Source organism: Dioscorea cayenensis, chromosome 15, assembly GCF_009730915.1.
Source record: "Dioscorea cayenensis subsp. rotundata cultivar TDr96_F1 chromosome 15, TDr96_F1_v2_PseudoChromosome.rev07_lg8_w22 25.fasta, whole genome shotgun sequence".
NCBI lineage: Eukaryota > Viridiplantae > Streptophyta > Magnoliopsida > Dioscoreales > Dioscoreaceae > Dioscorea > Dioscorea cayenensis.
In genome coordinates this window covers 4,345,631-4,364,453 of record NC_052485.1, presented here as the reverse complement: position 1 = coordinate 4,364,453, position 18,823 = coordinate 4,345,631, and the positions used below count along the sequence as shown (strand labels likewise).

Below are 18,823 nucleotides of genomic sequence, written 5' to 3'. Positions count from 1 at the left end.
GCTTAGGTGTTTTGTTATAGTCATGTGTTTGTAATGAAATGGTTTCTTTAGGCAATATTTATTGGATAAAAAGATATAATAACATTCAAAACGACTGACACTTGGATAGGCCCACTGACATCCATTGGCAAGTGGGAACAAACAAGTTTGTTGTGGGTGTTACCTTATGCTTTAAGCCCTAGGGCGTTTGGAATTGTGTTTGACAAGCTTAAAACATCGCTGTAATCGTTGGAAGCTCTTCCCAACCTTGAAAAAGATGTGTGGTTGACAATTGAAAAGAGTTTCTTCTTTTTCTAAATCAGGAACAATGTCAAGGCTAAAAATAATAGCTTTTGGATAGAAGATGTTTTTAAAAGCTAATTTTCAGATTTTCATCTCTAAATTATCCTCATCTTTTTTGGATTATCTTAAATGCCCTCACAGTTACTAAAATAAATTTCATTTTTGAAGGTAACTCTTTTTACCGTCAGAACTTATGAGCTTTTGAGCTTAAATTGAGAAAAGAAGTCTGTAAATAAAAAATAAATTTTTTTTTTTCATCATTTCGTTCTTAGTGATAAAAACCAAAATGCCACACCATCTTATATCATGATTTGTTAGGTTCATTATAGTAGTCTGGATGATGAGGATCTTTGAAAGAATACATTTTTATTTGTTTTTTATTGAAAATTTTTTTTGATTTACCTCGCATTGTTAAAATTTATTTATAGTTGAAATTAATAAGAAAATTTTAGGTACTATTTAGTAATTTAGACTGAGGAAACACATGTAAATGGTCTTGTGTATGACAACAAACGAAATTGTCTATTTAGAACATTTTTATGAAAAATTCTACTTGTTGAAAGCTGTTGAAAGCTGTATGTTGAAGTGCTATAAAAAGTCTTGTCAAAGACGCTTTTAGTCTTCTCCCTTAGATAAGCTAGCCATTAAGTTTATGAGGCTTTTTTTTTGAAAATTTTGTATCTGCTGTTGATTCAATAAATCATATATATATATATATATATATATGTAAATGTATATTCGTGCGCAGGGTGCCCCAGTGAAGGTTAGGAGACCCAGTGACTATAATCCTTCACTTGCTGCTGCACTTGGCCCTAGCCAACCCAACCCTAATCTGAACCTTGCTGCTGTTGGGCTGACACCAGGTTCCGCTGGTGGGCTTGAAGGGCCTGATCGTATTTTTGTCGGTGGGCTGCCGTACAATTTTACTGAAGCACAGGTCAGGGTGTTGCTTGAATCTTTTGGGCCACTTCGAGGTTTTGATCTGGTAAAGGACAGGGAAACTGGAAACTCAAAAGGCTATGCCTTTTGTGTTTACCAAGACCTCTCTGTTACCGACATTGCATGTGCAGCTCTTAATGGTATTAAAATGGGAGATAAAACACTTACTGTCAGACGAGCAACCCAAGGTGCTGCTCAGCCTAGACCAGAGCAAGAAAGTGTGTTGCTACAGGCTCAACAACAAATAGCTTTTCAGGTAAATCACAGAAAGTTTAATATTCTGGTACATTACAATTGTGTCACATGATATTATAAGTGAGGCCTCCTTTAGACTGTCTACCGAGTAGCACTGAGTTGTGACTGCATGGACTGTCAAAATCCGAACATATATTTTTCATCACTATATTGTGATGGGTGCCTTCCTTTGTCTCTCATGGTTCATCTCTGATTCCTCACCAGATGCCTTTAAACTTGTTTGCTTCTGTTGTAGCTTATATTTCAATTTTATTCCTCTAATTCGGTTAAACCAACAATACATGCTGGTTAAAATACTTGGAATGATGTCTTTGGTCTGGGTAGCGGCTGCGGATGTTGTCAATGATGGACTATGGCAATTGCAGGTGCCTGTTTTGGGAAGTCTTCTCTCTTATATTTAACCAATTTTTGGCATTATAGATCCAGTCATTCAGTGAGAATTATATCTAAAAAATATTCGTAGTGCAGTTACTTCACTTTGCTTGATCTGGATAAATTTACTTAAGTATTGCACGATTTCCCGAAAAATATTTAGAAACATAGTGATCATGTACGTTGCATTTCCCCAGGCAGATATTTGTTTGGTGCTGCTATTGCTTGTATGATAATGTATGCTTAATTGAGGTGCTGCCATTCCCATATTGGCATTGACTCGTATCTGACTGTAGTCTATGTGATGTTATTGCTTGTGTCAAAACATGTTAATAGCCTTTTGCTATATTCCTAGTGGTCCATGTTTAAACAATTCTTAGTTCTTGGATTGGCATCAACTTATTTTTTGCTTTATAAGAGGATTGTAGCTCTATTTTCTTCAGTTGCATGTGTTGTTTGAATTATTCTAGCTTTTATAAAAGGCCATTTTTGTAACTCTAATTTTGAAGTTTTTAATCAGCTTGAAATCTATTAAACTCAAGCATGTGTTGTGAAATTCTACCATCTCCCTCTTGGATGTGAATATCAAGTCCTTCCTTTGTTTGTACTTCTCCCACAGTTCTTCACTGCTGTAAATAATCTTTTGAAGTTGTGTTGGACCTCATATGGACTCTTGCTTAGTGCAAGCAATCTTTTGACTTTAGCTTAATTATCTGAACAATTAGCTTTTGTTTCAGATGAACTACCTTATCTATATACGATAGTGAGAATGATCTGTATTATACGTTTTCCTGAATTTTTTGCAGAGGCTTGTGTATCAAGCTGGATCCCTTCCTACAAAGGTAATATGTTTATCACAAGCTATTAATGAAGACGAACTGAAGGAAGATGAAGAATATGAAGATATATTGGATGACATGAGGGGCGAGGGTGAAAAATATGGTACCAACCTTGTTATCCCTTTTGCATTCTAATTTATATTGCTCAAATAATTTATATACAAACTTTCTTTTAGAGCTTGTAAGATATTTGATTGAGTTGTTTTTTTGCAGGTAAATTGGTGAATGTTGTCATCCCCCGGCCAGGCCCAAATAATGAACCATATCCAGGTGTTGGAAAGGTAAGTCTGAGGATATTAAGTCAAATAGCAGTTTCATCTATTATATAAATGGAAAAGCAGTCTATAGATCCTTGTGCATCACCTTGCTTGTGAATGCCAATCATACTAATTTTTTTCATTTCTTTACCACCCAGTTAAAATAGTAGGATCTTAATTGCTTAGTGAAATGACTGGTAATATCCTTTGTCATCCTTAAATCAATGTGGATTGCTGGTGATATTTGTTTTATCCCTTCTGTTCTTATGTTGCCTGAGATATTCAAGACCTCTTGTTATATTTGGCAAATACTATGTATGTTACATGTTTTTGGTGATGACTTTCAACCAAATTACTTATATCTTGTGTGTGAAAGAAATACGAAAAACTTTTCTTTTCAGGTATTCCTGGAATATGCAGACACAGATGCATCATCAAAGGCTCGGCAAGCATTGAATGGGAGGAAATTTGGTGGGAATACAGTGGTCGCCGTCTTTTATCCGGAGAACAAGTTTGCTCAGGGAGAATATGCTTGATATCACTCCCTGTAGTTGCAGTAGCAATTAGTGTTTCCAAAGTAGTAGCAAAACACATTTAATGTTCAATGGCTGTAGCTAGAAACATGCTCGTAGGATTTTCTTATTTATGTTGACATATACCTTGAAGCTGTCATTGTTTCGAGACATTATGTGTGCGTAGCAAGTTGAAATATGACTCTTAAGAAAAGTTTTAATAATTGGTTGCATCATGCTCTTATCAATTTACCCCCGGTTTTTCTATCTTTCTATTTTGGTAAATTGTGTATTCCATCATTTTTACTTCTGGCTCTTTCCAGCTTTGTGTGATATAATTTGTTACACGTACCCCTGTGTTTAAACCGTATTTGTTTTAATGTTCGGAGGGATTTCATTTGTGATCTATGTTTCCCTGTATCTCTCTAATTTTGGGAACTGAGCAAAGTTTCCATTTGAATATTCCTGTGTTTCTTTCGTCATGTTTCTTCTTTGATGGGTCAGCCCTGGTTAAAGTTATCAATTTGTGAACTTTTTTAATTTTGTGGTTCTTATTTATATATTATCACGTTTAAATTTAAAAAAAAAAAACCACTTTTTTAATAGGATAGTTATTGCGGGTTTTTACTTGTGGTTTGTCTCCAAATTGTTACAAGAAAATAAAAATAATTAAAAAAAAAATGTGGAAGTGTAACTCAATGTCTTAGGCCTTACTCAAGCACCATGATTATGAGAATCTGTTTCTTTGGATTAAGATCACCAACCAAACCATGTTGCTTCAAAAGTACTCAATGTAGGTACAGCAATTTTAATGCATGCATCTATATATATATATATATATATAAATAATCAAACATGTAACAAACAAACACGTTTTTAGATATTTTTCACATGTAAAGCTGCATTAGCACATTCCATATCTCTATCTTCAGCCGTTAGATTGGTCCTCACTGATCTTAATCCTGATCCCGATGTAGCTCCAGCTACATCCGCACGTGTCTAATTGGCTAGCAACTCGCCACCTTCCCCCTTACCCTGATCAAAATCCTCGCCTCCCCTTTCATAAAATTCTAGGGTTTCTACGAAGTTCGAAAATTCAATCTCCTCTTCTTCTTCCTCCTCCTCCTCCTCCATCTCCAAATCCCATGCTCCTTCGCTGAGCTTGAAGCTCTTTACCTCTTTCGCGAACCCTGCGTACGATGCCATCGACGCACAAGGCTTTGCAAACCCGAACCTTGTTCTACGCCTACGCTTGGTTCTCTCTGCCCCGCTCTCTCCCCTTCTCCAGCGCCTTGCTCCCTCGCTCTGCTGCTTCTTGTGCGCAAAGTGCTCATTCCATCACCGGGACTCTCGCTCGCGCTCTCTCTTTGCCTTTCCGTTACTGGCCCCCCTTCTTGTCGGTCTTCCGTTTGTCCTGTTGATAGCTTCATCTCCGAGTCAACCTCGCAGGGTTTCCCCTATTGTTTGTTTCGGATGAATAAAATGACTGCTTTAAATTATTCATCGTGTAGAGGTGAGCTTGGTGCTCGAAATTTTCAATCTTTGAATGGGAGCGATGGGCAGGTGAGTGGGTTGATGGCGAGGGCTGGTGTTGGTTTTAGAAGTAAGGGTCTTGATTATTGTTGTAGAGTGAGTGGGAGCTTGAAGAATCGAGAGCCATGGGGGAAGAACATGGTTTATAGGCATTTCTGGACCAATGCTAATGGGAGGGATTCCAAGTCTGACTCTTTGGTGGATTCAGAGATTAGGGAGTTTCATTCATCTTGCACTTCACAGTATTCAGCTGGAGCTGCTCCTGATGTTTCTTTTGATGGGGTGGTGCGAGACGAGCAACTTGAGAATCAAGGCGTTCCCTCTGAACTGTAAGCTTTGTTTTGCTTAAATTGGATATATTATCAGTATCCTATAGTCTATTGAATGATTTACATATGCATCTCAGTAGAATTATTTCAGTGGTACTCGTTAATGGTGATACATATGGAATTCGTTGAAAAGCTTTGAATGTGGACACTTCTCTGTTTCCTAGCAGCTATTTTGTTGTTTACGTTTTAACTTCTCTCCCATTGTGCTGTTCTGCTTTTTTTTGTTTTTTTGTTGAAATTTTGAATTACTTGGCTGGTGATTAATATTGTGTTATAGCTTCTTCAAAATTTGGGTTGGAAATGAAAGATAAATTCTTCCAATTTCTTGTGTGTGTGTGTTTTTTTGGGAGAATATTATTTGAATTGTATGTATGTACTGCATCAGGGACATATGTCTGGCTGATCACAGCTCAGAATAGGCTTAGAGGAGACCTGCTGATTGTTTTATTATTATTATTATTATTATTATTATTATTATTATTATTATTATTATTATTTTTTGAAGTTGGAGTTTTAACATGATTCTGCCTGGTGTCATGATGTTGATTGAAAATAAAAAAAGGCATGGAACAATTACAGTATGGGCATTGTGCAACAGGTGGCTATTTGAATTTTTGTGATTATTTTTAAGCTACTTTTTTTTGTTTGAGACAAGTGTATGAAAGCATATCCATCAGATGCCTGTGAAGGATATTTTGAAGAAAACTCCAATATGTGGAACTTTGCTCAAACAGCCATGCTTCATAACAGATGATAGTTTTGCTTATGTGCGAACTATATTGTTGCATTTAAATTCTATTTACTAAATGGACTTAGTATTTTCTCATTGTATTTATAAATGGTTAATCACAGTTAGGCATGTTTCTGTGGATTATAAGATTATTGGCAAAACATGAGGCTTTTGTCTTATTTATTCTTTCTAATGATTATGCTGTTGATAACTAAATTCCAAGAATATATATATATCCATATATATATTTTGGTTGGTACCAGAATGGTATAAGCTAGTGTAGATTTAGGGGTTTTACTTTATTAAGCGAATAACATAAAAGTTATTGTATGGGGACTTCTAATTAAAATTATCATAGTGTAATCTAATTAGTTTAAGAACCACTCAAAATATTCTATGGTAATGAAACTGTTTGAAAATTTAAACTTATGTTGCATTTTGTTACAGTAAGATTCTAGGAGATAGTTCCTTGAAGCTCCTTTCCGGATCATGCTACATACCTCACCCGGATAAGGAGGAAACTGGTGGAGAGGATGCTCATTTCATTTGTGTAAATGAGCAAGCTATCGGTGTTGCAGATGGTGTTGGTGGTTGGGCAGACATTGGTGTTAATGCTGGACTGTATGCTAGGGAACTGATGTCTAATTCAGTAAGTGCAATTCAAGAAGAGCCAAAGGGTTCAATTGATCCAGCAAGGGTGTTGGAGAAAGCTCATTCAAGCACTAAAGCTAGGGGATCCTCAACGGCTTGCATTATAGCCCTTACTGATCAGGTCTGTCATATCCTTGTAAATGTATTTTTTTCCTTCAACAAGAGCTTGTTTAGATGCCTGTTTGTTTATGTTTAGATGTTGATTTTGCTCTGCTTGTTAATAGATTATAGATCCATTATTTACAAAATGTCATTGTTTATCATGTGATGCTTGTCAAGGAAACACCAGCTTGTTTAGCTTCTTGTTTATCTCAGATCATCTTGTACTGCCAAAGCAAAACTTTCTGTAATTTATTGTTTTTATCTTATGATCTCAGTGTTAGTTATTCTGGAAGTACTGAAATATGTTTATCATAGTATATATTCCTATGGCATGGACAAGTGTTAATGTCTTGTGATTTTGATGTCGAGTGTTCAAAATTTTCACGAAGAAGTAGATGAGTTGGACATATATTTTGAAAATCTGCATAGACCTGTTCTCTTTGATGTTCCACCATTCTTAGATTATCTCAATTTTCACAAGAAAATGCTTTATTTTATGCATTGATCTTGTCAGTGTTTGCTGTCTGGTTAGGCTTTTATTGCAATCTTTCAGATTGTAGAAATGCTTTCATGTCTTTAATAGTCAATATCTTTACTCATTGTTTCAATGTTGTGTTGGTAAGTTTCTTTAAACTTTGGAGTGAGTAGCACATGAGATTGTGGATTGTGAAATAAGGTATTTGCCCGTGTTAAATTCAAAAAGAGGATTAGATTTAGAAGTAAACCCAATGATGTGATGCCATCCATTTGTTTGTTCATTTTAACGGAAATTTGTTAAGCACTTACACATTATGTACTTGTGCATATATATATTTATTTTATTATAATAATGTTCCTTCCATTGTAGGGAATTCACGCAGTCAACTTAGGCGACAGTGGCTTCATAGTCGTCAGAGAGGGATGCACCATCTTCCGATCACCTGTACAACAACATGATTTTAATTTCACGTATCAGCTTGAGAGTGGTAATAGCGGCGATCTTCCTAGCTCTGCACAGGTCCGCTGTGATCTCTAGATTCTTCTTGTTAGTTTTTTTGGGGTTATGCTTTATCATATATAATGAATTCAAAGGAACTTGGAAGTCCAAATAGACATGCATACTCACATGGGATGTATGAAGCTTTCATGGGTTGGGTTCATAGTCAAAGTCCAGTTTTCATATCAATGCATTTATGGCATGCATGATAAGGCAATCCAAATGGTGCATGAGACATAACTAAACTTGAAATTATATTTTTATTTTGATGATCAGTACCATTTCTGCTGAATATTACTTGTGAAGATAACCTTTGGATATTTGCCATGTCATATGCTTTATAATGAAATTAAACTTGTTCTTGAACTTTGGGCAGGTGTTTACCTTCCCGGTAGCATCTGGCGATGTGATTATCGCGGGAACAGATGGTCTGTTTGATAACCTCTACAACAACGAAGTCACTGCTGTTGTAGTTCATGCGACGAGAGCCGGATTGGGTCCTCAAGTGACAGCGCAGAAGATTGCTGCACTTGCCCGGCAACGAGCACAAGATAAAAACAGGCAAACGCCATTCTCAACTGCAGCTCAGGATGCCGGATATCGTTATTATGGAGGCAAGCTCGATGACATTACAGTTGTGGTGTCATATATCACAAAATCTAGTGTTTGAGTTTGAGACAATTCCCTTTCGCTACTCTACTGTGCCCATCTGTGAATAGCATACGATGCACAAAATTTTCTGGTGTTCTATGTGAAGATCATCTTTATTGCTCTGGAAACTTAAAATTGGGACTTGACAGGTTTCTTTAGATGTTTGTATTGGCACTGTTTTCTTGTTAGCAGATTCAATATCAAGACCTTTATATCCATTTTTCAAATAAGAACACTAGATCAGAAGTGAAATATAATTATTGTTTTTTTAAAATAATGTAATTTTTTTGTATTAAATTACAAAAATAGGTTTTTTTAAAATCATTTACGGAATTAGGTACCAATTTTTTTATTATTTATTCTTTTTTAAAATTTTTATATAAATTTTTATTTTAACTTTTTAAATGTCTTTCATTACATTTTTTTAATTATTGGTTTTTTTGCACTTTAACCTCTCATTTTTTTTGTTATTATTTAAATAATTTATTTGTGTCTTGAAGCGAAATATGTCTCAAAATAGAGTTTATTTTACCACTTTTACACGATCTCACACAAGCTGGAAGATATAGTTGGGGATCAGCGTACCTAGTTACTTTATACAAGTTTTATGTGTTGTGCATGTAACAAATACAAACAATATTAGTGAATCAATGATATTACTCCAATTATGATCATGGTATAGAATTTTAAACATCTCCCCAAACTTAATCGAATGTGTTATTTTCTATAGCCTGCATGTGGTTTTTTTTTCGATAATGTAATTTTTTTATTTAATTACAAAAAAAGTATATTTTAAATTATTTACGAGTTTAGGTAAAACGGAAAAGTAGGCATATTATAATGCACGACACAGTAGGGTTCATGTCCTTGTTATATACACATCACAGAAATTTGTATAAGGTAGCTAGGTATGCTTATCTTCAACAATATCTTATAGTTCATGTGAAATCCCATAAAAGTGGTAATCACTTTAAATGAACCATATTTTAGGATATATTTCGTATCAAGACACAAATAAATTATTTAAGAGGTTAAAGTGAAAAAAAATCAATATTTTAAAAAATATAATTAAAGACATTTGAAAAATTTAAATAAAAATTTATATAAAAATTTTACAAAAATAACGAATAATAAAAACAAAATGGAAAACTCAATGATCCCGTTTTTTAAAAAAGACAAAAAATTTAAAAAATAAAATGAAAAGTTGAAAACGGGATCAATGATCCTGTTTTACCCAATTCCGTAAAAAATTTAAAAACCTTGTTTTGTTTGTATGCCTTAAAAAAAGATTTATTTTTTTTCCGTAGATATTGAGGATATATATTTTGAACATTATATATAATCAACTATTAGCGCATCAATGAGTTTCATGTGTGTTTTATTTGTATTATCTTCAAGTGGGATTCATCAAACCAGGCGAGTACCTGGTCAGCCAATTATAGACTGACACCAGTCTTCATGAGATAACACCGCTTGGCAATTGTGAAAACTTCTTTTTGACGTGGACGACGGGTCGTTATTAAAGAGCCGGAGAGGATGAAGAGGCTAGAGCGGCTGGAGAAGATGAAGAGGCTGGAGCGGCCGGAGCATAAACAGTAACGCTATGAGCAGCCGGCGAGGATGAAAAGACTAGAGCGGCCGGAGCGCAAATAGTAACGCCAGGAGCGGCCGGAGAGGATGAAGAGGTTGGAGCGGCCGGAGCGCGAACAATAACGCCTGAAGCGGTCGGAGTGCATGCAGAGACTAGAGCGATCGGAACACAAATAATATGGGTGTAAATGAGACAAGCTACTCGTGAGCTACTCGAGATCAGCTCGGTCAATGCTCGAATTCAATTTGATTTTTCACAAGCCGAGCCGAGCTCGAGCCCAAACATTCTCAGCTCGTGAGGCTCGGCAGCCTAAATGAGCTTATATATATATAATATTAAATTATTTATATATTAATAACAAAGATATATAATTATATAACTATATTAAATTACTTACATTATATATATATTATCCTAACTTGAGCTTAAACGAGTCGAGCTCAAGCTGCTTGAGATTTTCACCGAGCCGAGCTCGAGTAGAAAAAAAAATGGCTTGAAAGAGCTCGAGCCTTCAAATAATATACTCGGCTCGTTTACAACCTTAGGTTGGAGTGGTGGGAGCACGAACAGTAACGCTCGGAGTGGTCGGAGTGGATACAGAGGCTGGAGCGGCCGGAGCGTAAACAGTAACGTCAGTAGCGGCCAATGAGAATGAAGAGGATGGAGCGGCCAGAGCACGAACAGTAACGCCAGGAGCGATCGTAGAGGATGAAGAGGTTGGAGCGAGTAGAGCCGCCTTTGATGATCGTAGAATGCGGTCGGGAGTTACTGGAGAGGCTGGATCGACGGGAGTGGCCAGAAATGAAGCGTGGCGGCCCTGTTCTTGAACCCTTACCTCTCAAGCCGCGAATGGGCTAGGATCGGTTGGATGACGTGGCCGGTGGAGTCCCGGAGCTTTAGTCGGCGAAATTTGGACGGGTGAGAACGTCAATGTCATTATAGGCTCTACTCCTCCGTCTCTTGGAAAGATGTCAAGTATCACTGCAGGTGGGCGATTCCGGCATGTATTGCAACGACATCAACGGCAGGGGGCGCGAGAACAGTCATTCTCCTTTGTTGGTTCAAGAACAAGTAGATGAAGACGAAGACAAGTAATAGTTGAAATACAAATTTTATACGCTTTGAACAAAGAGAAGTATTTTTATAAAAATAGATAATTAATATGGATTGTTCCATCTGGGTCTAGTTCGTCATCTCATGAAGACTAGTTCGTCATCTCTGGTCAGCCAATTACAGACTAACACCAGTCTTCATGAGATGATGCAACGGGTGTAAAATGCATGGAATACGCCAGAATAAATTCATCAATACTGGAGAGGCTGGACCGGCGGGAGTGGCCAGAAATGAAGCGTGGCAGCCCTGTTCTTGAACCCTTACCTCTGATGCCGCGAATGGGCTAGGATCGGCAGGATGACGTGGCCGGTGGAGTCCCGGAGCTTTAGTCGGCGAAATTTAGACGGGTGAGAACGTCAATGTCATTATGGGTTCTACTCCTCCGTCTCTTGAAAGATGTCAAGTATCACTGCAGGTGGGCGCTTCCGGCATGTATTGCAACGACATCCACGGCAGGGGGGAGTGAGAACAGTCATTCTCCATTGTTGGTTCAAGAACAAGTAGATGAAGACGAAGATGAAGACAAGTACTAGTTGAAATACAAATTTTATACGCTTTGAACAAAGAGAAGTATTTTTATAGAAATAGATAATTAATATGGACCGTTCCATCTTGGTCTAGTTCGTCATCTCATGAAGATGATGCAACGGGACCAGGGACTCGTCGCAGTCCCTAGTCAGCCAATTACAGACTGGTACCGAGTCTCTGGCTAGCCAATTACAGACTAGCACCAGTCTTCATGAGATGGTACAACGGGTGTAAAAGGCATGGAATACGCCATAATAACAAGATCAACTTAGACAAGACTAACCCTGCCAAATAGAAGCACAATCAAAAATCCTCAGATAGAATGACAAGATGGTTGATGATCAGTGAAACAGGTTCGTCTCGCTTGGTTCTAGAACCAGACGAGTCCTTCGTCAGCAATGTTATCTCATGAAGACTGGTGTCAGTCTGTAATTGGCTAACCAGGGACTCGCTTGGTTCTAGAACCAGGCGAGAAGAACCCAATGAAACAAGTCAATAACTGGGAAAAACAAGAATAAGATGCAAAGAAAATTAAAGAAAAATTACTAAAAACTCTCTGATTAATGTTCTAACCATCAGATTACAAATGTTTCCATTTTAAATCCTCTCCGTTACCCCTCCACTTCGCCGTCCGTGGACGTTTCCAAGACCAACGACGAGGCAACGATCCAGCCTCATCTTCCTCATTTACTATGACATCTACCAGTAACTGCAGGCTTTCTATGGGGATGATTTACCAGCGGTTGGAGCGGCTGGAGCAAGAACAATAATAACCGAAGAATGCGGTCGGAGCTGTTGGAGAGGCTGGACTAGCGGGAGCGACCGGAGATGAAGAAGTATGGTGGCCCTGTTCTTGAATCCTTACCTCTCCGGTCCCGAATGGGTAGGATCTTCATGATAACAGGATGACGTGGCTGGTGTCGTCCCGGAGCTTTAAAGTATTCTACTTAAGTAAAAGGACCATTTAAAATATTATACCTAAATATTAAGTACTAAAATAAATGTTTCTCCAATGTGTTTTCTTCAACAACTGTTTAATCTTATATATTTATTGCACAAATTTAATTATAATAAAAAAATAATTTATATTATCAAAACTTATTTTTATTTTTTTCAAACTAAATACAGTATTGGAATATTTTCTATTTGAGAGGGAATAAAAAGTGGTATTAATTAATTAATTAATTAATATTTGTATTTAATTAAAAAAAGTAACAAATATTTTTTTTATGAATCCTTGTGGCCACGTGGCGTCATCTCATGAAGACTGGTGTCAGTTTGTAATTGGCTGGTTGTGGAATTGTCTTAAGGCGAGATGAACCCCTTTAAGTGGTCACAAATCTGTGGACTGTGGGAATCTCAACACTGATAAAATTTTCAAATTTGCATAGTGAAAGTTGGAAAACTACTCCTTCGCATGAACATTTAGTAAATTTTTTCTTGTAAATCTCCTGTACCTCACAATGAAATACTGTTGACCTTTCTATGCCAGAGCAAATTCATATACCTTCTCACAGAGTCACAATTCACATGAGAGTAATGGTGGAAGTCCCCATTTCACCTTCTTGGCTATAAGATGGTTTTATCTTTAGGTGAATAACCTATTGACACATTGATGCCAATACCTTCAAATACAGATCCTGAATTAGGTCCGTGTTGTGGCTCTCCTATTTAAATTAAAACAAACCATTGCCAATGATTATAATCAAATTGTGTTAGAAATATGCTCTTTAAAAAAAAAAGGGATTGATCAAATTATATATATAGGTTCACACTTGAATAACTCAACCTCATTACTTATTTGTGATGAGAACCATTTAAATTCTTCACTTTACTTGGTTTGCCACACCTGGATGAGAAATGAAATTTCAAGTTTCAACTTAACCTTACCATATAAAACATTTAAGCAATAACATTCTGAAGACAAATGAGATTATGGACCGCTAGGGATGCACTGTCCCATTGTCTGATTCAAGTCACATAGTCTTTGTCGTTAATATCTCTGATCTTCTGTCTGAGTTGTTAATTTTCATTTTTGATTTCAGAAATCCTCTTAGACACTTCCTCAAGCTCTTACTGGTGAAAAGGGAGAGTTAACTGAGGTTTCTTCCATCACCTTGGATGGGCACTCAACAAAATTGATATGAGAGTAATTATTTCTGAAATAGGAAACAATGAAACTCAGTAACAAATGGATAGGAGAGATTCTACCAATTCATGATAAAATACTACTAAATTAGTGTCTATCTTATAATTACGATAAAACTACACTGCCCAGATCTGAAGAAGATAAACAATGCTAGATCTAAAAAAGTGATGGGTTGTTTGTGTTTTGCAATTACCTGTATTCAGTATTACCATAGATTTCAATGTAATCCAAAACCCAACTGATTGTGGGTTTAGGGGTATTTAGAATTACACTTGGATTTGCAAATACTCCCAAACAAACATCAGTTTTTTTAAAAAGTGCAGTATTTATAATTACATGTAATGTCAAATACCCCCAAACAAACATACCCTTAATGCCAAAAGACATCAATTATGCAAATAGAAGCCTTTGTATAGAGAAGTTAAAAATAAGTAGCTAAAGAAATCAATGTTTCTTATCATAAAAGGGCAAAGCAATGACTAGTCTCTAAAGTGTGAGTGTTCCTAATCGAATGGTTTCACGCAAAACAAGGGTTAGAAACACTAACATGGATCACCAATCTTTTATAGTGTTTATTTCTTTTCATGATGCATTAGTCTAACTGTGATAAGAAAAGTGGAAAGAAAATATAGGATGTTAAATTTATTCTTAATCTTACACTACACAAACATGAACCTGATACTACACAAAATCTGACTTAATTCTTATACCAGCTTTAAATATACCCAAAATGCTAAAAAATAGATCCAAACTGATTACAGAACTTTTATTTGCTTATAGTATCTGAAAGAAGTATATTGGTTTCTTTTTTCTTTTTCAATTTACATTCATCCTGAAATGTCAATGGTGGACAGATGGAACACTTCAAGAGAAAGCAAAATACCGAGTTATTGATTGAAGGACTACAAGCTTAAAAAATAAAAGGGTGAGGAATTGAGTTTTATGAAAGATAAGTAAACATCAAAGAAAATAAAAATGTTTGGAGATGAATTTATTATATATATATATATATATAATATTGTTGTGGGATATATACTTTTCTCTAATTTTCCATTTTCAAGGATAGAAGAGCTAGGTTCGCAGATCAGGCTGGAAGCTTCTTATGGGTAACCAGTAAAGAAAAATAGGATACAGAAAATTAATGAGAAGGCTAGCAGGTCCAATCCTTACGAAAGTTCTGCAAACAGTAATGGGTCTCAAACTCAAGCGGAAGCTTCAATCCAACATTCAACTGCAATAAATTAATATCCAAATCACTAACCCAAACACTGACGTAGTCCAGGCTTGTTGATCACATGATATGCGGGCGGATATGACTTCGTAGTTCAAGATGTCAACATTAGGAAGCCCCACATAGAGACTGGAAAAATTAACAAAAATATGACTAGCAAAAGCTGATGTGATGGCCACATGAAATATCAAAAAGGCATTTTTTTAGCCCCAAGGCAACATTCAATTTCACATCATGCAAAAGTAGAGATTTATAATTTTATACAGATTCATTAAAAAAAAAAAACAAATTATACAACAAACCCATGATATATAATCCACAAGTGTGTGCCCACACAAATTCTTGGGTGTTGCATTTTGAATCCAATTGTACGCGTGTGTGTGTGTTGCATAAACTCATCATAATTTACTACTCAACAAATTTTCCAATTATTTGTTGAATTCACACAGAAGAAATCAAGACTTATATGTCATATATCCTCATTAAAGCAATATTAATTGTTCAAGAGATTGATCCAGATAAATCCTTTCATCTAAAATAATGTATCAAAGCATGCTGCTTCCATCCAAGAGATGGAAACAAGATAATCCTTATCTTTCTCTCAAGTATATATATCATCATCAGTATTTTTTTTTTCTGTGAAGGTGAGCTGCTAGACCACTAAAAAAAGCAAAAACATGTATAAACCTCAGTGAATCAAGTGGGGACATGTGAGAGACCGCCCTCCTAACAGCGAGAGCCATGGCCCCTTCATCACAAATAGTAGTCAAGAAATTCATCCCCTTTGGGGATCGAACCCATGACCTACTCTTTATCTCATTTTTATGGCGAGCGTCTCCGGGGCCTGTAGGGCCCATCTATCTGTGTAATCTGTCGCTCTTAAGAGGGTAGTTTCTCACATGCACAACGTGAGCGTTGGAACCACCCACACACAATAATTACTCACATTTTCAGAAATATGTCTTTATCTATGATTCGAAACTTTTACCATATGTGAAAAATTCAAATGGAGACCCGGCTACTAATAGATTATTTGGTCGTTAGTTATCATCATCAGTATTCAGTAACAACTATGAAATACAATGAAAGAATACCTGCAATTCTTTGCTTTCAATTCACGCTCTAGGTCCAACGAACCCTCGTATCTACTGTTTACAAAGACCATGCAAGCACAACAAAGATTATCAAAAGAAAAAAAACATCCTTCTTAAGAAAACAAGATCGAATCTACAACCTCGAATCAAATCACCGGTGAGATGAACCCTCGCGTCTAAAATCAGAGGTGGATCCACCTCCATTCCCAACCCTTCCAGCGCTTCCACCAACCCTAGCCTTATTTTCTCCGTCCTCTTGTCCTTCCCGGCCGGCAAATGCAGTTGCATGCCCTACAATAACAAATCCCCAAAATCAGCAAGACGAATGAGCAAAACCCAAGCTAGAGTTTCCACCACGGAAGGATGAGCATACATCCGTCCATTGGAATACACCATTGAGACCAGGATCGGCGATCCAAACGCCATGAAGTGCGACACCAATCTCAAAACCATGAAAATCAACAAGAATTATAAAGCAAAGAAGCGATCAAAGACGAGAGGTAGGCGACCTGGCCGTCAGGATGGAGACCACTGAGTATAAACCCTAAACAACGCTCTCCGGTTAGCATTCCACGCCGTAGCCGGAGCTTCTCCACCATTCCTGCCTGCGGCGGTGCTCTCTTCTCCGGCCTCCATGGCAGCGAGCTCGAAGCCGAGATCCAAAGAAACGAGAGATCTCGAACATTCGAGAAGGTTTCAGAGAGATCCCCGCGAGAATTTTAAAACGCTGGGTTTTGGCGGGTGCGTAGTTACACGTGTGACATCATGATTGGGGCCCTATTCGCCGACATTTAATGATAATTAAATCTTAATTTAGTATTAAATTAATAATTATGTAGACCTTTTAATTGGGCCCCTAATTTGATTTGATTGCACAAACTTTATTGTTATTATTATTATTATTATCTCTTAAAAAATATATATTTTTAATTAAAAGTTATTTAATTTAGAGCAATTTATTGTCATCCAAAGATCACCTCACATAAAATTAAGGATAAGGTTTTGATTTGATTGTGACAATGATAGTCAATGATAGTCAATGCCAGTCATTAGTGACGTGTAATTTATTTTAATTATTTTTTTCTCATATGTATATGTATATATATTACAATTTCAAATATATATATTCCTTTAGAATAAGATCACTTATTCTTATTTTCAGAATTAAGTACTTTAGAAAAATAAATAAATAAATAAATAAGACCTTTTGTGAAAATTTGATTAGCATAATAATCCATATTTATACTAATTTGATGTTTGAAGGAAAATAATATTCATTTATTCTAATTTGTGTGTTCAAAGATTTTTCTCATTCAAAGTAAAAAGGAATAAAATTTTGAGATTATTCTCAAATAAAGTGGATGGACCAAAGTTGCTACATAAATCTGATTTTTTTTAATACATGTGGTTTTTGTTTATTCCACTTTTTATCTTTCAAAGAAGTTTATAATAAAATTAACTTTAATTAAACTAAGCTTATTTTATTTATTTTATGTTCTATACAAATTATTTTTTATTTTTTTTGTTTGTATCCCCCTATGTGCGATTGTTTATATAGCATTTAATAATGATATTTACTAATATGTTTCCACAAATGATCTTTATTTGTTTATATACCCTATAGTCAACTTAAAAATTATTAAAAAATAAAGTATTTTTATTTTTTTACAGCCTTTCCAATAGAATAAATTGCATTTTTTTTTTCTATTCTACTCAAAAGTCAGGAGTTCTAATTCTAATTCTTCTAATTGTGACTTACATTTGTTGAAAAAAAAACATCCTTCGCTTTATTTATGTTTAATTTTTAATTATATAAATATTTAAATAAATAAAATTATCAAAGTTTTCTCAAATCACCCCTCTATATTAATAAAATTATTTTTTATAAAATATTAATAAATCACATCAAAAACATGCATAAACATCGAGTTAATTTCTCAACACATTTGTGACATTTATCCTACTTAAATTGAGATTCAAACTCGTTTTTCCAATAAAACATAAACATTCTCCACAAGAGACTCAATGAGAGCGAAATTATTCATTTATTTTTCATTCTTTTTTGAACTAAAGTCCAAAATTCAAATTTCCCCGGACTTAAAAATTGATTTTTGCATACGTTTGCATATGAAAAAAATTCTTTGAAATAAAGAGAGAATATGCAAGTATAAAATAATCAGTTGTTCAAATTTTAATCTTACCAACATTCAATAAAACAAAGAAACCTGGTACAAAAAATTGACTAGTGATTTGATTCAAGCAGAGTCCATTCAAGACAGTTGTAAACCAAGTCCTTTATAAATTTAAAAATAAAAATAAAAAAAGAAAAAAGTTTTTGAAAAAGGAAAAGCTCCAGACTAGGATCATACTCCAAAATTGTCAGGACATTAGAAAACAATAATTACAAAATCCCAAACCAAATAATAATAATAATAATAATAATAATAATAATAATCATGTCACATCTCAGTGCCATTTCTCTCTAACAGTAAATAAAGCACTAAAAAGCGCACTTCGTGATAAAGAAAGCCTTGTCTCTTTCCTTCTTTTTATTATTTATTTATTTTTTATTTATTTTATTGCTCTATTTATCTCCCCTGGCCCTCATGCGTGAACCCAATAAATAAATAAACATTTAAATAAATATTTAAATATTTAAATATTTAAATAAATAAAAAAGGTCTAAAGC

General features: G+C 35.4%; 2 protein-coding genes across 3 annotated transcripts; both read left to right on the top strand.

The window, feature by feature from the left end:
- The first annotated feature begins 997 nt into the window (after positions 1 to 997).
- LOC120277994 (splicing factor U2af large subunit B-like) lies at positions 998 to 3,704 on the top strand. Of its 2 annotated transcripts, none has more exons than XM_039284868.1 (4): positions 998 to 1,477; positions 2,655 to 2,790; positions 2,901 to 2,968; positions 3,346 to 3,704. In XM_039284868.1, the coding sequence occupies exons 1-4, from the start codon at positions 1,013 to 1,015 to the stop codon at positions 3,478 to 3,480; spliced, it is 804 nt and encodes a 267-aa protein (XP_039140802.1). In that variant the 5' UTR covers positions 998 to 1,012; the 3' UTR covers positions 3,481 to 3,704. The 2 variants fall into 2 exon arrangements, with proteins under 2 accessions (XP_039140802.1, XP_039140803.1); XM_039284869.1 differs by lacking the exon at positions 998 to 1,477 and adding an exon at positions 1,489 to 1,841.
- A 772-nt stretch (positions 3,705 to 4,476) lies between these two features.
- LOC120277395 (probable protein phosphatase 2C 55) lies at positions 4,477 to 8,644 on the top strand. The gene is made up of 4 exons (XM_039284227.1): positions 4,477 to 5,318; positions 6,496 to 6,820; positions 7,649 to 7,798; positions 8,154 to 8,644. Exons 1-4 carry the CDS (start codon positions 4,930 to 4,932, stop codon positions 8,445 to 8,447), a joined length of 1,158 nt encoding a protein of 385 aa, XP_039140161.1. The 5' UTR covers positions 4,477 to 4,929; the 3' UTR covers positions 8,448 to 8,644.
- Positions 8,645 to 18,823: the final 10,179 nt, after the last annotated feature.